At 35.4% G+C, this 21831-nt stretch overlaps 1 protein-coding gene across 1 annotated transcript in view; it reads right to left on the bottom strand.

Annotated features, from left to right (window-relative positions):
- LOC137396368 (uncharacterized) overlaps positions 1–21831 on the bottom strand; it is an 82603-nt gene that overhangs the window by 48618 nt on the left and 12154 nt on the right. Inside the window, exons 5-8 of the mRNA XM_068082613.1 lie at positions 18766–18851; positions 17070–17183; positions 6809–6938; positions 5832–5952 (exon numbers count right to left, since the gene is read on the bottom strand). Coding sequence (XP_067938714.1) covers positions 5832–5952; positions 6809–6938; positions 17070–17183; positions 18766–18851 — 451 coding nt within the window. The remainder of the gene's footprint in view (positions 1–5831; positions 5953–6808; positions 6939–17069; positions 17184–18765; positions 18852–21831) is intronic.

Here is a 21831-nt window from a genome sequence, read left to right on the forward strand (position 1 = left end):
GTGATAGACTATACAAACAGACATCAGTGATTCAGTAGTGATAGACTATACAAACAGACATCAGTGATTCAGTAGTGATAGACTATACAAACAGACATCAGTGATTCAGTAGTGATAGAGTTATACAAACAGACACCAGTTATTTAGTAGCGATAGACTATACAAACATACACCAGTTATTCAGTAGTGATAGACTATACAAACAGACATCAGTTATTCAGTAGTGATAGACTATACAAACAGACACCAGCTATTCAGTAGTGATAGAGTATACAAACAGACATCAGTTATTCAGTAGTGATAGACTATACAAACAGACACCAGCTATTCAATAGTGATAGAGTATACAAACAGACACCAGTTATTTAGTAGTGATAGACTATACAAACAGACACCAGTTATTTAGTAGTGATAGACTATACAAACAGACATCAGTTATTCAGTAGTGATAGACTATACAAACAGACATCAGTTATTCAGTAGTGATAGACTATACAAACTGACATCAGTTATTCAGTAGTGATAGACTATACAAACATACACCAGTTATTCAGTAGTGATAGACTATACAAACAGACTCCAGTTAATCAGTAGTGATAGACTATTCAAACAGACATCAGTGATTCAGTAGTGATAGACTATACAAACAGACATCAGTTATTCAATAGTGACAGACTATACAAACAGACTCCAGTTAATCAGTAGTGATAGACTATTCAAACAGACATCAGTGATTCAGTAGTGATAGACTATACAAACAGACATCAGTTATTCAATAGTGATAGACTATACAAACTGACATCAGTTATTCAGTAGTGATAGACTATACAAACATACACCAGTTATTCAGTAGTGATAGACTATACAAACTGACATCAGTTACTCAGTAGTGATAAACCATACAAACAGACATCAGTTATTCAGTAGTGATAGAGTATACAAACAGACATCAGCTATTCAATAGTGATAGACTATACAAACAAACTCCAGTTAATCAGCAGTGATAGACTATACAAACAGACACCAGTTATTCAGTAGTGATAGACTATACAAACAGACATCAGTTATTCAGTAGTGATAGACTATACAAACATACATCAGTTATTCAGTAGTGATAGACTATACAAACAGACATCAGTTATTCAATAGTGATAGACTATACAAACAGACATCAGTGATTCAGTAGTGATAGACTATACAAACAGACTCCAGTTAATCAGCAGTGATAGACTATACAAACAGACACCAGTTATTCAGTAGTGATAGACTATACAAACAGACATCAGTTATTCAGTAGTGATAGACTATACAAACAGACATCAGTGATTCAGTAGTGATAGACTATACAAACATACATCAGTTATTCAGTAGTGATAGACTATACAAACATACATCAGTTATTCAGTAGTGATAGACTATACAAACATACACCAGTGATTCAGTAGTGATAGACTATACAAACAGACATCAGTGATTCAGTAGTGATAGACTATACAAACATACATCAGTTATTCAGTAGTGATAGACTATACAAACAGACATCAGTTATTCAATAGTGATAGACTATACAAACAGACATCAGTGATTCAGTAGTGATAGACTATACAAACAGACATCAGTTATTCAGCAGTGATAGACTATACAAACAGACATCAGTGATTCAGTAGTGATAGACTATACAAACAGACATCAGTGATTCAATAGTGATAGACTATACAAACAGACATCAGTTATTCAGTAGTGATAGACTATACAAACATACATCAGTTATTCAGTAGTGATAGACTATACAAACAGACATCAGTGATTCAGTAGTGATAGACTATACAAACAGACATCAGTTATTCAGCAGTGATAGACTATACAAACAGACATCAGTGATTCAGTAGTGATAGACTATACAAACAGACATCAGTGATTCAGTAGTGATAGACTATACAAACATACATCAGTTATTCAGTAGTGATAGACTATACAAACATACATCAGTTATTCAGTAGTGATAGACTATACAAATAGACATCAGTTATTCAATAGTGATAGACTATACAAACAGACATCAGTGATTCAGTAGTGATAGACTATACAAACAGACATCAGTTATTCAGCAGTGATAGACTATACAAACAGACATCAGTGATTCAGCAGTGATAGACTATACAAACAGACATCGGTGATTCAGTAGTGATAGACTATACAAACATACATCAGTTATTCAGTAGTGATAGACTATACAAACAGACATCAGTTATTCAATAGTGATAGACTATACAAACAGACATCAGTGATTCAGTAGTGATAGACTATACAAACAGACATCAGTTATTCAGCAGTGATAGACTATACAAACAGACATCAGTGATTCAGTAGTGATAGACTATACAAACAGACATCAGTGATTCAGTAGTGATAGACTATACAAACATACATCAGTTATTCAGTAGTGATAGACTATACAAACATACACCAGTGATTCAGTAGTGATAGACTATACAAACAAACATCAGTTATTCAGTAGTGATAGACTATACAAACAGACATCAGTTATTCAATAGTGATAGACTATACAAACAGACATCAGTTATTCAGTAGTGATAGACTATACAAACTGACATCAGTTATTCAGTAGTGATAAACCATACAAACAAACATCAGTTATTCAGTTGTGATAGACTATACAAAAAGACACCAGTTATTCAGTAGTGATAGACTATACAAACATACATCAGTTATTCAGTAGTGATAGACTATACAAACAGACACCAGCTATTCAGTAGTGAGAGACTATACAAACAGACATCAGTTATTCAGTAGTGATAGACTATACAAACAGACATCAGTTATTCAGCAGTGATAGACTATACAAACAGACCTCAGTGATTCAGTAGTGATATACTATACAAACAGACATCAGTGATTCAGTAGTGATAGACTATACAAACATACATCAGTTATTCAGTAGTGATAGACTATACAAACATACACCAGTGATTCAGTAGTGATAGAGTATACAAACAGACATCAGTGATTCAGTAGTGATAGAGTATACAAACAGACATCAGTGATTCAGTAGTGATAGACTATACAAACAGACATCAGTTATTCAATAGTGATAGACTATACAAACAGACACCAGCTATTCAGTAGTGAGAGACTATACAAACAGACATCAGTTATTCAGTAGTGATAGACTATACAAACAGACATCAGTTATTCAGCAGTGATAGACTATACAAACAGACCTCAGTGATTCAGTAGTGATATACTATACAAACAGACATCAGTGATTCAGTAGTGATAGACTATACAAACATACATCAGTTATTCAGTAGTGATAGACTATACAAACATACACCAGTGATTCAGTAGTGATAGAGTATACAAACAGACATCAGTGATTCAGTAGTGATAGAGTATACAAACAGACATCAGTGATTCAGTAGTGATAGACTATACAAACAGACATCAGTTATTCAATAGTGATAGACTATACAAACAGACATCAGTTATTCAGTAGTGATAGACTATACAAACAGACATCAGTGATTCAGTAGTGATAGACTATACAAACAGACATCAGTTATTCAATAGTGATAGACTATACAAACAGACATCAGTGATTCAGTAGTGATAGACTATACAAACAGACATCAGTGATTCAGTAGTGATAGACTATACAAACAAACATCAGTTATTCAATAGTGATAGACTATACAAACAGACATCAGTGATTCAGTAGTGATAGACTATACAAACAGACATCAGTGATTCAGTAGTGATAGACTATACAAACTGACATCAGTTATTCAGTAGTGATAAACCATACAAACAAACATCAGTTATTCAGTAGTGATAGACTATACAAAAAGACACCAGTTATTCAGTAGTGATAGACTATACAAACATACATCAGTTATTCAGTAGTGATAGACTATACAAACATACATCAGTTATTCAATAGTGATAGACTATACAAACAGACATCAGTTATTCAGTAGTGATAGACTATACAAACAGACATCAGTTATTCAATAGTGATAGACTATACAAACAGACATCAGTTATTCAGTAGTGATAGACTATACAAAAAGACACCAGTTATTCAGTAGTGATAGACTATACAAACGTACACCAGTGATTCAGTAGTGATAGACTATACAAACAAACATCAGTTATTCAGTAGTGATAGACTATACAAACAGACATCAGTTATTCAATAGTGATAGACTATACAAACAGACATCAGTTATTCAGTAGTGATAGACTATACAAACTGACATCAGTTATTCAGTAGTGATAGACTATACAAACATACATCAGTTATTCAGTAGTGATAGACTATACAAACAGACATCAGTTATTCAGCAGTGATAGACTATACAAACAGACCTCAGTGATTCAGTAGTGATATACTATACAAACAGACATCAGTGATTCAGTAGTGATAGACTATACAAACATACATCAGTTATTCAGTAGTGATAGACTATACAAACATACACCAGTGATTCAGTAGTGATAGAGTATACAAACAGACATCAGTGATTCAGTAGTGATAGAGTATACAAACAGACATCAGTGATTCAGTAGTGATAGACTATACAAGCAGATATCAGTTATTCAATAGTGATAGACTATACAAACAGACATCAGTTATTCAGTAGTGATAGACTATACAAACAGACATCAGTTATTCAGCAGTGATAGACTATACAAACAGACATCAGTGATTCAGTAGTGATAGACTATACAAACAGACATCAGTGATTCAGTAGTGATAGACTATACAAACAAACATCAGTTATTCAGTAGTGATAGACTATACAAACAGACCTCAGTTATTCAATAGTGATAGATTATACAAACAGACATCAGTTATTCAGTAGTGATAGACTATACAAACTGACATCAGTTATTCAGTAGTGATAAACCATACAAACAAACATCAGTTATTCAGTAGTGATAGACTATACAAAAAGACACCAGTTATTCAGTAGTGATAGACTATACAAACATACATCAGTTATTCAGTAGTGATAGACTATACAAACAGACATCAGTTATTCAATACTGATAGACTATACAAACAGACATCAGTTATTCAGTAGTGATAGACTATACAAACTGACATCAGTTATTCAGTAGTGATAAACCATACAAACATACACCAGTTATTCAGTAGTGATAGACTATACAAACAGACATCAGTGATTCAGTAGTGATAGACTATACAAACAGACATCAGTTATTCAGTAGCGATAGACTATACAAACATACATCAGTTATTCAGTAGTGATAGAGTATACAAACAGACATCAGTGATTCAGTAGTGATAGACTATACAAACAGACATCAGTTATTCAGTAGTGATAGACTATACAAACAGACATCAGTGATTCAGTAGTGATAGACTATACAAACAGACATCAGTTATTCAGTAGTGATAGAGTATACAAACAGACTATAAATGGATTAATGAACTAAGCGCAGATCATGCAAGAACATAAAAAGATAATCTAGACAATTCCACTACTAGCTGGGAGTCAACTAGCTGATCTCTAACCAAAATTGGAAGTCTTACCCAAACTGCAAAACGTCTACAATAAATTTCAAAGGCATAATGTACAAATTTAATAGTTTAACAACAGCTAGACAATGGCTGTAAGCTCCCAACTATACGCTTCTTTAGCATTACTCTACAGCAAAAGATAATCGACAAAGTAAAGTCAATGGATATTACTTGTAAAAAAATAACAGTGAAACTAATTTTCAAATCTAAAGTAAGCGAGTGGAGAGCCAACAGCAATTCATACAGCTAATAACTGAGTTACCTATGCCGGGTAATGGTTTATACTTTGCTGTGCCAATAGATGCCTCTATTACCTCCTCAGGGACAGCCATCATCTCAGTGTCTATGGAATCATCATACCTTGCCTCATCGAGTTTATAGATCTATTAGGTGTAAGTTAAACTTGAAAAGGATGTGAAAAGATTAAATAAAATATGACCAATGAACTTTTCACATAATGACATCCATCTATAGATTGCAAATAATCTATATTCAAAAGTCGCATCTACAAGTATGTGGGTCAGCGCTATCTCAAATTTGGTATAAAATTAACCGTTTGTAATCTAAAAAAAATAATAATACATTGAAGAAAAAAAGATCAAATAGGTTTCGAAGGCGGGGATTCACCAGAACTTATTATCAGCTAAATAAATCACTATATTATAAGATTCATCGCTAGTTCTCACTGAATGCACGCGATGCGTGGCAACATACAGCTGTCATCCTCACATATCCCACTGCCTGTGAGTGTCTTACGCTCACACAAATGACTATATGTGTGCCACACCCTCATTAGCTTACTCTATTTGCTACCATCAGACATGCCTGTGATAACGAGCAAAGCATACACTACTGTGAAATATGGTAGCTGCAAATGGCAACCACTCGCGTATGAGTTGAGGTGTTTGTTTATTTCTAAAATTTGGAATATAAAAATTAGTTTGGTTCCTAATAAATTGAGAGCCAGAGCCGTTTAGTTCACTCACATTGAGATTTATGATTGTTTTTATGTTTATGATGATTATTATTATACAGCCCAAATTATGTTTTCCTTATTTGACTCTCAAGGAAAATATAGACACAGATACAATGATGACAATGTAAACATTAGGTAATTCATGCACCTTAAACAATATAAATGCCTCAATTGGTTGCTACAAAGTGAGAGCTACATGTATAAAGTATTGAGGCACATATGAACGGCATTGCGAGTGGATATTGCCTGGCTCTGGGCAGTACCTTGCTGCTAGTAATTGCAGGTAATCTTTCAGCATGCTGCAGGATTCTTGTATTAAGTCTCTGTTGCTGAAGAACCTTGCCAGTAACCATGGCCAACTCCCAATCAGACTTTTTCATCGTCTTTAGGTACCTGTTAGAAAGAGATAGAATGATTGATAATAGCTAAAAACAGTTTTCATCACCTACATATCCTGAATGGACTCGCTATTAATCACCTAACATATCCTGAATGGACTCGCAATTAATCACCTAACATATCCTGAATGGACTCGCTATTCATCACCTACATATCCTCAATGGACTCGTTATTCATCACCTACATATCCTGAAAGGACTCATTATTCATCACCTAACATATCCTGAATGGACTCGCTATTCATCACCTACATATCCTGAATGGACTCGTTATTCATCACCTACATATCCTGAATGGACTCATTATTCATCACCTAACATATCCTGAATGGACTCGCTATTCATCACCTAACATATCCTGAATGGACTCATTATTAATCACCTAACATATCCTGAATGGACTCGCTATTCATCACCTACATATCCTGAATGGACTCGTTATTCATCACCTACATATCCTGAATGGACTCATTATTCATCACCTAACATATCCTGAATGGACTCGCTATTCATCACCTAACATATCCTGAATGGACTCATTATTAATCACCTAACATATCCTGAATGGACTCGCTATTCATCACCTACATATCCTCAATGGACTCGCTATTCATCATCTAACATATCCTGAATGTACTCGCTATTCATCACCTACATATCCTCAATGGACTCGTTATTCATCACCTACATATCCTGAAAGGACTCATTATTCATCACCTAACATATCCTGAATGGACTCGCTATTCATCACCTACATATCCTGAATGGACTCGTTATTCATCACCTACATATCCTGAATGGACTCATTATTCATCACCTAACATATCCTGAATGGACTCGCTATTCATCACCTAACATATCCTGAATGGACTCATTATTAATCACCTAACATATCCTGAATGGACTCGCTATTCATCACCTACATATCCTGAATGGACTCGTTATTCATCACCTACATATCCTGAATGGACTCATTATTCATCACCTAACATATCCTGAATGGACTCGCTATTCATCACCTAACATATCCTGAATGGACTCATTATTAATCACCTAACATATCCTGAATGGACTCGCTATTCATCACCTACATATCCTGAATGGACTCGTTATTCATCACCTACATATCCTGAATGGACTTGCTATTCATCACCTACATATCCTGAATGGACTCGCTATTCATCACCTAACATATCCTGAATGGACTCGCTATTCATCACCTACATATCCTGAATGTACTCGCTATTCATCACCTACATATCCTGAATGGACTCGTTATTTAAAACTAGAACTAAGCAATTACAGAGCTATTCATTAAACCTACTTACCATTCCTCACAAAAATTGTCGAACAAATGAATTATAAATTAATAGTGATATTTACTGAGAGAGTTAAGCATTATAGTGATATTTACTGAGAGAGTTAAGCATTAATAGTGATATTTACTGAGAGAGTTAAGTATTAACTGATATTTACTGAGAGAGTTAAGTATTAATAGTGATATTTACTGAGAGAGTTAAGTATTAATAGTGATATTTACTGAGAGAGTTAAGTATTAAGTGATATTTACTGCGAGAGTTAAGTATTAAGTGATATTTACTGAGAGAGTTAAGTATTAATAGTGATATTTACTGAGAAAGTTAAGTATTAAGTGATATTTACTGCGAGAGTTAAGTATTAATAGTGATATTTACTGAGAGTGTTAAGTATTAATAGTGGTATTTACTGAGAGAGTTAAGTATTAATATAGATAGTTACTGAGAGAGTTAAGTATTAATAGTGATATTTACTGAGAGTGTTAAGTATTAATAGTGGTATTTACTGAGAGAGTTAAGTATTAATAGTGATATTTACTGAGAGTGTTAAGTATTAATAGTGGTATTTACCGAGAGAGTTAAGTATTAATATAGATAGTTACTGAGAGAGTTAAGTATTAATATAGATATTTACTGAGAGAGTTAAGTATTAATTGATATTTATTGAGAGAGTCAAGTATTAATAGGGATATTTATTGAGAGAGTTGGGCATTAATAAAACTAGTCATTGATAGAGTCAAACAAGAATAATTATACAATAATTGAACTACCCGGAGCTATCAAGTTGGATCTTAACAGATTTATCCATTGATAGATTTATTCGTTGATGTAGTTAGACCATGATAGAGTTAATTCTTGATAGAGTTATTAAGTGTTAGAGTATTGTTGACTAGCAACTAAATCATAAAAAGAATGTGTTTAACATGAACTATCCCCATGGAATGAAAAGAATGACTACCTTATACATCTTACAGGACCCACACAAAATAATGTAAGAGTAAAATAAAACAGAACGAAGAAAATTCAATGAAAATGTTGATAGCAAAGTTATGCACTCCATTGAAGAATAGATGGATTTAACTGTTGAGAGAATGATAAAGAAGGCTAAAATAGAACAGAAGATGGAGGGACCAGGGAGTATAAAATGGAAAGGCTAGAAGGTATAAGATGGAGAGGCCAGAAGGTATAAGATGGAGGGGCCAGAGAGTATAAGATAGAGGGGCCAAAGGGTATACGATAGAGGGGCCAAAGGGTATAAGATAGAGGGGCCAAAGGGTATAAGATAGAGGGGCCTAAGGGTATAAGATAGAGGGGCCAGAGGGTATAAGATAGAGGGGCCAGAGGGTATAAGATAGAGGGGCAAGAGGAGATAAGATAGAGAAGCCAGAAGGCATGAGATGGAGGGACCAGAGGGCATAAGATGGAGGGGCCAGAGAGTATAAAATGGAGGGGCCAGAGATGATATGATGAAAAGACCAGAGGGTATAAGATGAAAGGGCCAGAGGGAGTAAGATGGAAGGGCCACAGGGAATAAGATGAAGGTTGCCAGAGGAGATAAAATGGAGAGGCTAAAGGAAATAAGATGGAGTGGCCAGAGGGTATAAGATGGAGGGGCCAGAGATAATAAGATGGAGGGACCAGAGGAGATAAGATAAAAAGGCCAGAGGAGGTAAAATGGTGGGGATGAGATGGAGGAGCATGAATGAATAAGATCAAAGGGTCAGAGGCAATAAGGCATAAAATTTTTTTATCACGTTGTAAAAAAAGGTAGTCACTTCAAGATCTGCAGTTCCAGGAGTTAATCATTTCAGTATAAACAAGAGAAATATCGTTTTCAATATATTTTTATGTAAAAATAATTTTTACTTTTTACTAGCAAGTTATTCAAGTATGTTCTAATCAAACTCACTTTTTTATTTCCTCTCCAGATGAACTAACTTCATAAAAAGTGTTCACTAAAATAAATGTTTGGCTAGTCATACAAGGGTGACCTATGCACTTATCATGTTTTGAACAAAATAATATAAAAGCTTCATGCTATTTTAAAATCATAAAAAAACAAAGCAGGAGAACTTTGTATCAACTTTTAGCTGTCTGCGGCACAGCATTTAAGCAGCCAAATGAGCCAGCTGACAGAACTCCAAGTAGCTGTACGTCTACCAAATCTTTTCACTCGTCAATCAAACAGAAAACAAATTGCAAAATACTTAAGAAGTATGAGTAAGGTTAATTATAAGTACCTATAAGTTTAATTCTAAGTAGATTCTAAGTAGGTGTAGATTCAATTGTAAGTAGGCGTGTAAGTTCAATTATAAGCAGGCCAGAAGTATGCTGAAAGGACTCATCGACACGGCTATGACTCATCGACACGGCTATGACTCATAGACATGACTATGACTCATAGCCACGGCTATGACTCATAGACGCGGCTATGACTCATTGACACAGCTATGACTCATAGACACAGCTAGGACTCATAGACAGCTATCACTCATAGACACCGCTATGACTCATCGACACCGCTATGACTCATCGACACCGCTATGACTCATCGACACGGCTATGACTCATCGACGCAGCTATGACTCATAGACACGACTATGACTCATAGACACGACTATGTTTCATAGACACGACTATGACTCACAGCCACGGCTATGACTCATAGACACCGCTATGACGCATAGACACCGCAATGACTCATAGACACAGCTATGAGTCATAGACGCAACTAAGACTCATAGACGCAGCTATGACTCATAGACACAGCTGACTCATAGACACAGCTATGACTCATAGACACAGTTATGAGTCATAGACACAGCTATGAGTCATAGACGCAACTATGACTCATAGACACAGCTATGACTCATAGACACAGCTGACTCATAGACACAGCAATGACTAATAGACACAGCTATGACTCATAGACACAGTTATGAGGACCTATGCACTTATCATAGGTGAGTCATAGACGCAACTATGACTCATAGACACAGCTATGACTCATAGACACAGCTGACTCATAGACACAGCTATGACTCATAGACACAGCTATGACTCATAGACACAGCTATGAGTCATAGACACAGCTATGAGTCATAGACACAGCTATGAGTCATAGACGCAACTATGACTCATAGACACAGCTATGACTCATAGACACAGCTATGACTCATAGACACAGCTATGACTCATAGACACAGGTATGACTCATAGACACATCTATGACTCATAGACACAGCTATGACTCATAGACACAGGTATGACTCATAGACGCAACTATGACTCATAGACACAGCTATGACTCATAGACGCAGCTATGACTCATAGACACAGCTATGACTCATAGACACAGCTATGACTCATAGACAGCTATTACTCATAGACACCGCTATGACTCATCGACACCACTATGACTCATCGACACGGCTATGACTCATCGACACAGCTATGACTCATAGACACGACTATGACTCATAGACACGACTATGTTTCATAAACACGACTATGAATCATAGCCACGGCTATGACTCATAGACACCACTATGACTCATAGACACCGCAATGACTCATAGACACAGCTATGAGTCATAGACACAGCTATGACTCATAGACGCAGTTATGACTCATAGACGCAGCTATGACTCATAGACACAGCTATGACTCATAGACACAGTTATGAGTCATAGACACAGCTATGAGTCATAGACGCAACTATGACTCATAGACGCAGCTATGACTCATAGACACAGCTGACTCATAGACACAGCTATGACTCATAGACACAGCTATGACTTATAGACACAGTTATGACTCATAGACACAGTTATGAGTCATAGACACAGCTATGAGTCATAGACACAGCTATGACTCATAGACACAGCTATGACTAATAGACAAATTGAAAATGCACACCAGCATCAGTGGTTAGTTGAAGTACATGTAAGTCGAGCAAACAGAAATTTTTTACAAAAAATTCTGTTTTTGGGTGAAAACTTTGAAAGAAACATTGTAGCAATAACCAATACCGGTCTCAGGCTAGTAGTAATTTTTTGTTTAGTGCGGTCCTAATACTTCGAAGGACATGCGTATAAAAACCGTTTACCATGTTTTGGACCAAAGGCTACGTTTATTGTGAGCAAAACTTTTCAGTGTTGCATTAGTGCTAAATGCAGCATATGGAAGTTTTGCTTTGCTAAAAAATCGTTTAAACGCTAATATGGACTCATTCACCAGTGCAAAAGAATAATTGAGGCCAGAGGATACTGTGGGGGGTATTGGACAACTAGAAGATGTTCGTTCCACCAAAAGCAACAATCAGAACGCAGCTATCTGAGCAAACGATAGAAATAATTTTGTTTTCAAAACATTAATTTTTGTTTCTGCATGTAATATAAGTATGATTCGATTATGTCACTTGTTAATGAATATATATTTGGAGCATTTGATTAATTGTAGCATATTTGTAGCATTATTGTATAACTTATAAATATGCAGATTTATAGCATTTTATTTAATAGAGCGGCTATCTTAACATGGCTTACAATGGATCGATGCTCATAACTCCACTTTTATTACACATAAAAGCTAGTTTTGACTGCAAACTGTAGGAAACATATTAATGAGGGCAATGAGCATTTATGCAACACTGTTACACTGTTACACTGTTAACACTGTTACATATATAAATATCAAATAAAAATATGTCTTCAAGTTTACAACAAAATCAAAACTAAAAATACCAACAGATCGCGAAGAAGGACTCAGGCTATAATATCATCACAGGTCAATTGCAAGCAGTAGATATCAACGGGTGGAGATATTTTTCAGTTTTTCGGTGTATATTTATTAAGAGAAGAGATCATTGACAAGTTGGAGGTAAGTTAGCAGATTTATTGCATCCAAAAGGGTTAATATCACTCTACTGGAAAAAGTGCAAAATATAGGTGACATTCACTTTGCCCGTAATAGGGCTGAATTTATCATTTAAAAATTCTGAAAAGCCATTTTAAAAATATACCGCCAGCCTCTATTTAAAAATTTTATGGTAAGTCTGTTTTGCTACGATTACAATCAGAGATGATTCGGTAATCATACAATTAATACGAACTGAGAAAACAAAATAAAAATCCTCAATATGTTGAATTAATAATAGGGATGAGTAGATAGAAGTGTGTGTATAAGAGTGCATAGAGTACATGAGTGCATAGAGTACATGAGTGCATAGAGTACATGAGTGCATAGAGTACATGAGTGCATAAAGTACATGAGTGCATAGAGTACATGAGTGCATAGAGTACATGAGTGCATAGAGTACATGAGTGCATAGAGTACATGAGTGCATAGAGTACATGAGTGCATAGAGTACATGAGTGCATAGAGTACATGAGTGCATAGAGTACATGAGTGCATAGAGTACATGAGTGCATAGAGTACATGAGTGCATAGAGTACATGAGTGCATAGAGTACATGAGTGCATAGAGTACATGAGTACATAGAGTACATGAGTACATAGAGTACATGAGTGCATAGAGTACATGAGTACATAGAGTACATGAGTGCATAGAGTACATGAGTGCATAGAGTACATGAGTGCATAGAGTACATGAGTGCATAGAGTACATGAGTGCATAGAGTACATGAGTGCATAGAGTACATGAGTACATAGAGTACATGAGTGCATAGAGTACATGAGTGCATAGAGTACATGAGTGCATAGAGTACATGAGTGCATAGAGTACATGAGTGCATAGAGTACATGAGTGCATAGAGTACATGAGTGCATAGAGTACATGAGTGCATAGAGTACATGAGTACATAGAGTACATGAGTACATAGAGTACATGAGTGCATAGAGTACATGAGTGCATAGAGTACATGAGTGCATAGAGTACATGAGTGCATAGAGTACATGAGTGCATAGAGTACATGAGTGCATAGAGTACATGAGTGCATAGAGTACATGAGTACATAGAGTACATGAGTACATAGAGTACATGAGTGCATAGAGTACATGAGTGCATAGAGTACATGAGTGCATAGAGTACATGAGTGCATAGAGTACATGAGTGCATAGAGTACATGAGTGCATAGAGTACATGAGTGCATAGAGTACATGAGTGCATAGAGTACATGAGTGCATAGAGTACATGAGTAGATAGAAGTGTGTGTATAAAAAAGGTTACTGTTCCACCAGAAGCTATCCATCAAAACTCTGAATATGACAATAATGGTACCTCTTGATACTGGTACAGATGTAAAAATGAGAAATCAGAACTGTCTTTGTTTGACAGTCTGATATCAGACTGTCTTTATCTTGAGTATGAATGTAAAGGCCATTCATACTTGCGATAATACAATTGTCCGTGCAAATGGTATTGACCTTCACCGCAATTTAGCAATTGAACCTTACGAAAAGCCGGAAATAGAAGTGTACGAAAATGCAAAAAGGCATCGTGTTTCATAGAGTCAATAGAATCCATAGAGTATCAAATAATAGGTCATTTAGCGTGTGCATATGCTATACGGTATATGATAATGTCTTCGATCAATATGCCTTGCGTAGCTCGGTGGTAGAGCTCGTGGTTAAAAAACTTTCGGATGCAATCTCCGTGAGTTCAAATTCATCACGACGTATAATTTTTAATTCCAGGATTTTAATAGCTATAGCTGGACATACACAACGACAGACACACAGACAAACTTCGAAAGGTGTTATATTTTTATTTACAAATAGAAGAGAGAAACCTTTACTTAAATTATTAAAAGAATAGCCTAAAGCATAAGTGAGAGCAAGGATATTACATCATGTTTGAGGTCAAGGCAAAGTTAACCTAAAGATCAAAAACCAAAAAGTCCAGACAGGTCAAGATGGAAGGTAGAAGGCTATAAGCCAGAAAAATTTATTCGATAAAAGAAGCATAAAAACTATAAATGTTGACATAAGGTGGCAAGGGGAAGCCAGCTAACTGGACAATAAATTTATCTTACAATTATAATAAATGAGCCACTAAAACGAATTCAACATGTTAAACCTCATTCGTTAATTTGTGGTCATACAGACTTCAGAACAGTGATAAACAAGTGATAACTTGACTCATCAATTGTGCCATCAATGATCTCTACACTCACAGAGATAGATTGTCAGTATTAATTGTTAGTAATCACAACATCCATGTATAGGAATATCTGAGGTTAGTTGAATACACCAGAATAAATGTCTTTGTTGTATTCAACAAACCTCCAGTTTCAAGAGAAAATTTCATTATTATTTGTTTCATTAAAAAGCCATGATTTTTGTCAGTGAATGTCTAACAGTTAACTCAATTCTATTGGTTGGTTTGTTTTGCTGGCTTCACCTTCACCTATGCCGGTCTCATAGAATGGAGAGTAAACTTTTTACTGCTTTAAGAGATGAGAATATATAATTTCTTACCTTTTCCCACGCACAGCTAAAGTTCTAAAATATATCAGACAATTCAAATTAAGGACTTGACCTTAGCTAGACAGACAACAGCTGCAGTGAAAATTGCTCACAATGGGCGGCCTTGAGAACTGGCTTAGTAAACGTTACTTATTACATATTACACTGTAAAAAGTTAGAAGTCATCTTCATATATAAGATATAAGCATATTTGCTGCTGGTTGAAATTTTTTTGTTTGTTTTTAAATATTTAACTTGATATTTAGAAAATGATTCCATAAATTGTAGAACAAAGTGATGTCTCTCACGTTAGCAGTTGTCTCTCTTACCCAACTTCACGTTAGCAGTTGTCTCTCTTACCCAACTTCACGTTAGCAGTGGATAAGACCTGATGTTTCTACTTCAATGTTTTGAACTGACTTCAGGGTGAACGCGGGAAAATTGTGATAATGACTCAAATTCAGAGTTGTCAGACAGCTGAACTTGAAATATTTGACTGCACATGCAAGTGGCAAAAAGCTTTTTAGCAAAGTTCAATGAAAGGCTATAAAACGTCCTGAGTTCTGGCTGAAAAGAGTTTCAGTCAGATCACTGCTTGAATAAAGGACAATTCAATAGAAAGCCATGCAAGTGTGTGTGTGTGTGCGTGCGTGCATTTATTTTCATCAACAGAAACAATACAGAAAAATAAACTGCATATTAGTAAATATATCAGGTTAATTACAAATTAGTGAGAAAATGAAAAGAGTATAGCAAAATTCACTCAACCTGAGCACGAGATAATGATGATGGAGCCATAGGTGCGCTGTAGCCCAGCTAATGTTGCGCAAGCCCCAAAAACAGCCAATAGCAGCAGAACATAGGCAGGCCTCAGCCCGCCCTAGTCAGAGAGACAGGAGATAGCATTTTACTTGTTTTTTAAAGTCAAATTTGTTTACAATTATCTTCAATCTGTCAGGTAGGTTATTCCAATAAAAGGTTGTTTGATATTGAATAGTTTTTTGCCCAGCACTAGATGTAAATAAGGGAATATGAAGATTTAGAAGAGAGTGACGAGTACTATAAGAGTGTGTTGGTCCCCTATTCCCAGATGAATAAAATACAGTATGACCCCTTAGCAGCAGCTTTAACGTATACAACTTATCTATAGGTAAAATATTAGTTTGAGTAAACAATTCTTTTGATGGATAGTCAAAGGGTTTATGACATATAATTCGCACTAGCTTTTTCTGAAAGACTTTAATTTTATTTAAAAATATGTCAGGCGAATTGCCCCAAGATTCGAAGCAGTAAAAAAGTTTAGAATTCACCAAGGAGTTATATAATGTAATCATTATTAAGTAAATGAACAGTTAAGCATTGAAACACTTATCAAAGTCTAACCTTTCCATGAGAAGGAGTACATCCTCCTTCCTCTCCATTCCTCGAGCTTTCTCCAATACCTCTATTACAAAAGGTCTTGGCAAGTCCTTAAGTTCATTCATGATCACCTGAAACCTGATGCAGCACCATATATGTATCAGTACGTCATAAACAACTGTACAATAGCAAGCAACCACCAGAAATATTAGCATGATAAAATAAACCAATATGTATTTGTTCCGCAAAAGTTAAGACTGGATCACAATCAAAACAGTACTGCATTGTAACACTGCGAATATCCACAAAATTGAATCGATTAACAACATCACAACGTCACACTGATGTAAACAAAATTGAATCGACTAACAACGTCACACTGATGTAAACAAAATTGAATCGACTAACAACGTCACACTGATGTAAACAAAATTGAATCGACTAACAACGTCACACTGATGTAAACAAAATTGAATCGACTAACAACGTCACACTGATGTAAACTAAATTGAATCGACTAACAACGTCACACTGATGTAAACAAAATTGAATCGACTAACAACGTCACACTGATGTAAACAAAATTGAATCGACTAACAACGTCACACTGATGTAAACAAAATTGAATCGACTAACAACGTCACACTGATGTAAACAAAATTGAATCGACTAACAACGTCACACTGATGTAAACAAAATTGAATCGACTAACAACGTCACACTGATGTAAACAAAATTGAATCGACTAACAACGTCACACTGATGTAAACAAAATTGAATCGACTAACAACGTCACACTGATGTAAACAAAATTGAATCGACTAACAACGTCACACTGATGTAAACTAAACATTAGCTTGAACAATACCATGAATGACAGGATTGTAAGACAACCCGCCAATACATAAGTTATTAAAACTTTGTCAATACTCACTTTATTGTGCGTATTGACAAAGTTGGACAGACGGACTGTCAATTCTCTTCAACCTTTATTAATTGTACAACACAAATTGTTTTTGACATAACCAGCCTTCCCTCAAAATGGCTTCAATAGTCACGCTTCCCGTTTGCACCCGTCGTTATTGACATCAGCTATTGCTGTCAAATTGACAGTGTTATAGGTGTCTATTGAAATATATTTCCTTTTGCATTTGCTCATAACTATTGCAATAAAACTTCTAATATGCCATCAGATACATTGCTGATACATTGATAATTTGTCCCATTGCTTTTCTATAGATGTTGTGTAAACATGAGTATCACATGCTAATGAGTGGGTAAAAAAGAAATCAAATATTTATCACTTATAAACAGAAAACGAGGCTATTGAAATCATTTTGCGGGAGTCAGAGCATGTTATTTTCTTCCGAGCATTTCGATGAGCATTTCTGAAAACATCGATCAAGTTTTGTCGATATTTATCTTGAAATATGCTAGCAGCCAGATCACCTAAACAACAATCAAGACTTCAAAAGGGACCAAAATATCTACACTTTCTGCTAAAATTTAGCAAATTTGATGTGATCACTGATGTTTTTAAATACCGAGATAGGGGTAATACAATGAGTTGTTTACTCTTTCCTCAAGAAAATAGAAAGAGAAGATAACTCATCATTTCTGGATGGTTATAACTCATTCATTTCATTTATTTTGGAGAGTGTGTCATGATTCTCCATGTTAAAATGTATAAAAATTTATTACTTGTCAGCCCATAACTAACCTCATTCTGTCTTTAGGGGTCTGACCTACATTCAGGTACGGCTGGCCTCCGGTGGGTATGGGGCTCTTACTCCGGGCAACGCTCGTCTAGCAAGAAAGAATGTTAGCTGTTTCAAGACATGGTATGATAATAATAATTTTAATAATAGTATGAGCAGATGAATCTGACAATCATATTACTACATAAGGTAATTATTAACATGATGATAGTACGTGATGATAGTACGTGGCGATAGTACATGGCGATAGTACATGGCGATAGTACATGGCAATAGAACATGGCGATAGTACACGGTGATAATACACGGTGATAGTACATGGTGATAGTACATGGTGATAGAACATGTTGATAGTACATGGTGATAGTACATGGTGATAGTACTTGGTGATAGTACATGGTGACAGTACTTGGTGATAGTACATGGTGATAGAACATGGTGATAGAACATGGTGATAGTACATGGTGATAGAACCAAAATATAGTGATGAAACATAGACATAAAGCAAGCGAATGAACATAGACATAAAGCAGGCGAATGAACATAGACATAAAGCAGGCGAATGAACACAGACATAGACATAAAGCAAGCGAATGAACATAGACATAGACATAAAGCAGGCGAATGAACATAAACATAGACATAAAGCAAGCACATGAACATAGACATAAAGCAGGCGGATGAACATAGACATAAAGCAACGAATGAACATAGACATAGACATAAAGCAAGCAAATGAACATAGAAATAGACATAGAGCAAGCGAATGAACACGGCAATAGTGAGCAAGGATCATAAAATGATCCTTGCTCACTATTATATCACTATCCCCTTATTAAACGTGTAGCCAACATACGTTTCCTTCATTTTATAAAATACCGCTGTCTTTCGAAAATATAAGTCAATGATAAGGTCAATGGAATGATATGGTCAAGGATTAAAAAAAAAACTTTATAATAATTTCCAAAGAATTTAGCTGCAGGCAATGAAGAAATGTAATAGAGAGAACGAGGGCATTCTTTGTCACATCTCAACGTTGGATGAGCAGTGCTGAGTGAAGAACCGGGAAGAGCGGCAAGTAACGCACTAGCATAACTAGCATATAATATACTAGCAGATATTATAAAGATAGCAAGGACATGTCTGTCTATGGCAGTATAGTCTTTATGCAAACAAAACTATAAAAAGTAGATTATACGGATTATACAGTACATAGATTATACAGTACACAGATTATATAGCACAGAGATTATGTACCCTTGGACACTTATATTTCGCTAGTATTCAGTTTCGTGAGTAGCTCACAGAGTAAAATTTCGAAGCAACTTAATTTCGCAGCTCTGATGAGTGCGAAAATATAGTGATGTGAAAATAAATGCAGTGGAACAAACATAATTATATTCCTCAGGTTCGGTTCACCGATAAAAAAATTCAATTTCCGACTAGTTTGATATTGTGAACCGCAGGTAGAATGATGTGGGCAAGGTCGATAATGCAATTTGATCGCTTGCTGCCATTTGTTTCTTGGACTATCAACAGGCCAGTTTTCACTGGGGCAGCTGGCCGGCTGAGCCGCCCTAACTTTTTGGGAATTTTTTACGGTAAGTACAGTCCAACTCGAAAAACTCGCCCTCAGATAAAATGTAACATTTCATCTCAAACACAAGGTCAACTCAAACGGAATTGTTTGGTCAGTTCCAACGCAATGATAAATTCCTTCAGATAACTCGACCTCAACATCCTTTATTCGAAAAGTTATTTGCCCAACGGCCATGGACGCGGTTTTTATCGCTGTGGAATGTCACTTCATTCCAAGCCATAGAGACAAACATCAACTTCTAGTAGTTCTTAGGCATCATTATTATCATCATCAGAGGCAAAATATTTTTTGTTAACGACTTTTATAAAGGTTTGCAAAAGATTCAGTTTTATCAATCACCCGCTTGGCCGTGTCCCATCGAAAGCGTAAAAGCCTCCGAATGAACTTAAAATAAAATCCGCAAAAATGATCTTTGTTAAAACGCTCAAAAGGAAAAGATGTTTTTTTTTCTGAGCGTATTAACTGCAGTCATGTTTTGCCTATTTTAATTTAAAAACGTCTCGTCAGACACATCACTTAAAACAAAACAAATCTAAAAAAATTACAAGTTATTGAAGAGGTGTCAGTGGTGAATCCAAACCTTTCCAGAGCCATGCTGCTTGTGTAGTACTGCGAGTGTCAGTGCATGTGTCTTATTTTCTTTCAACACACGGTGCTCACTGCATTGATTGACGTCCCCAGCAAACGATAACGCTAACTAATGCATGTGCATTGACATCAAATTCCTATCATTATAAATCATTCCTAATGGGAAAATAATCCTGAATAATTGCAAAATAATAACGTAATAAATTTTGACAGTCAAATTATTTTGTCGGTTTATATTTTAACGATGCTATAGTGGTCGTAAAAAACGTTAAAATAAATGTCGTTATAAAATTCAATTATACAGTATCAATGAACAAAGCTATTTAGTTTCGCTTTTTCACTCGTTTGTTATGATAGTTTAGTTTCGCACATGAAACTTTCGCGAGAGGATGACACCGCAAAAACGCGAAAGTTAGATGCCGCGAATACATAAGTGTCCTAGGGTAATACACATAATTGTAGATTACAATATTATAATTATAATAATACACAGATTATACAGTACGCGTATTATAGATTACCAAGCCTACATGTGTATATCACTAAGCATAGAGCTAAGCATAGAGCTAAGCATAGAGCTAAGCATGGTTGTGATCTGTAGACTGCGTAACAAAAACTTCCATAATATTATATTGTAGACATGGTTATGATTCATGAGTGTAGTAGAAGCCTCAACAAATGGCTGGTTCAAATGTATTTAAAAATGAATAGATATCTCAATTGTTTAAATTGTTTGCTAAATTGTAAAATTGCTTGTGTTAAATAATTAAGCCAAGTCTTACTAAATAATAGAGGTATATCAATAATAGAGGTGTATCAATAATAGAGGTATATCAATGATAGAGGTATATCAATAATAGAGGTATATCAATAATAGAGG

This window comes from Watersipora subatra, chromosome 5 (assembly GCF_963576615.1).
Source record: "Watersipora subatra chromosome 5, tzWatSuba1.1, whole genome shotgun sequence".
Taxonomy (NCBI): Eukaryota; Metazoa; Bryozoa; class Gymnolaemata; order Cheilostomatida; family Watersiporidae; genus Watersipora; species Watersipora subatra.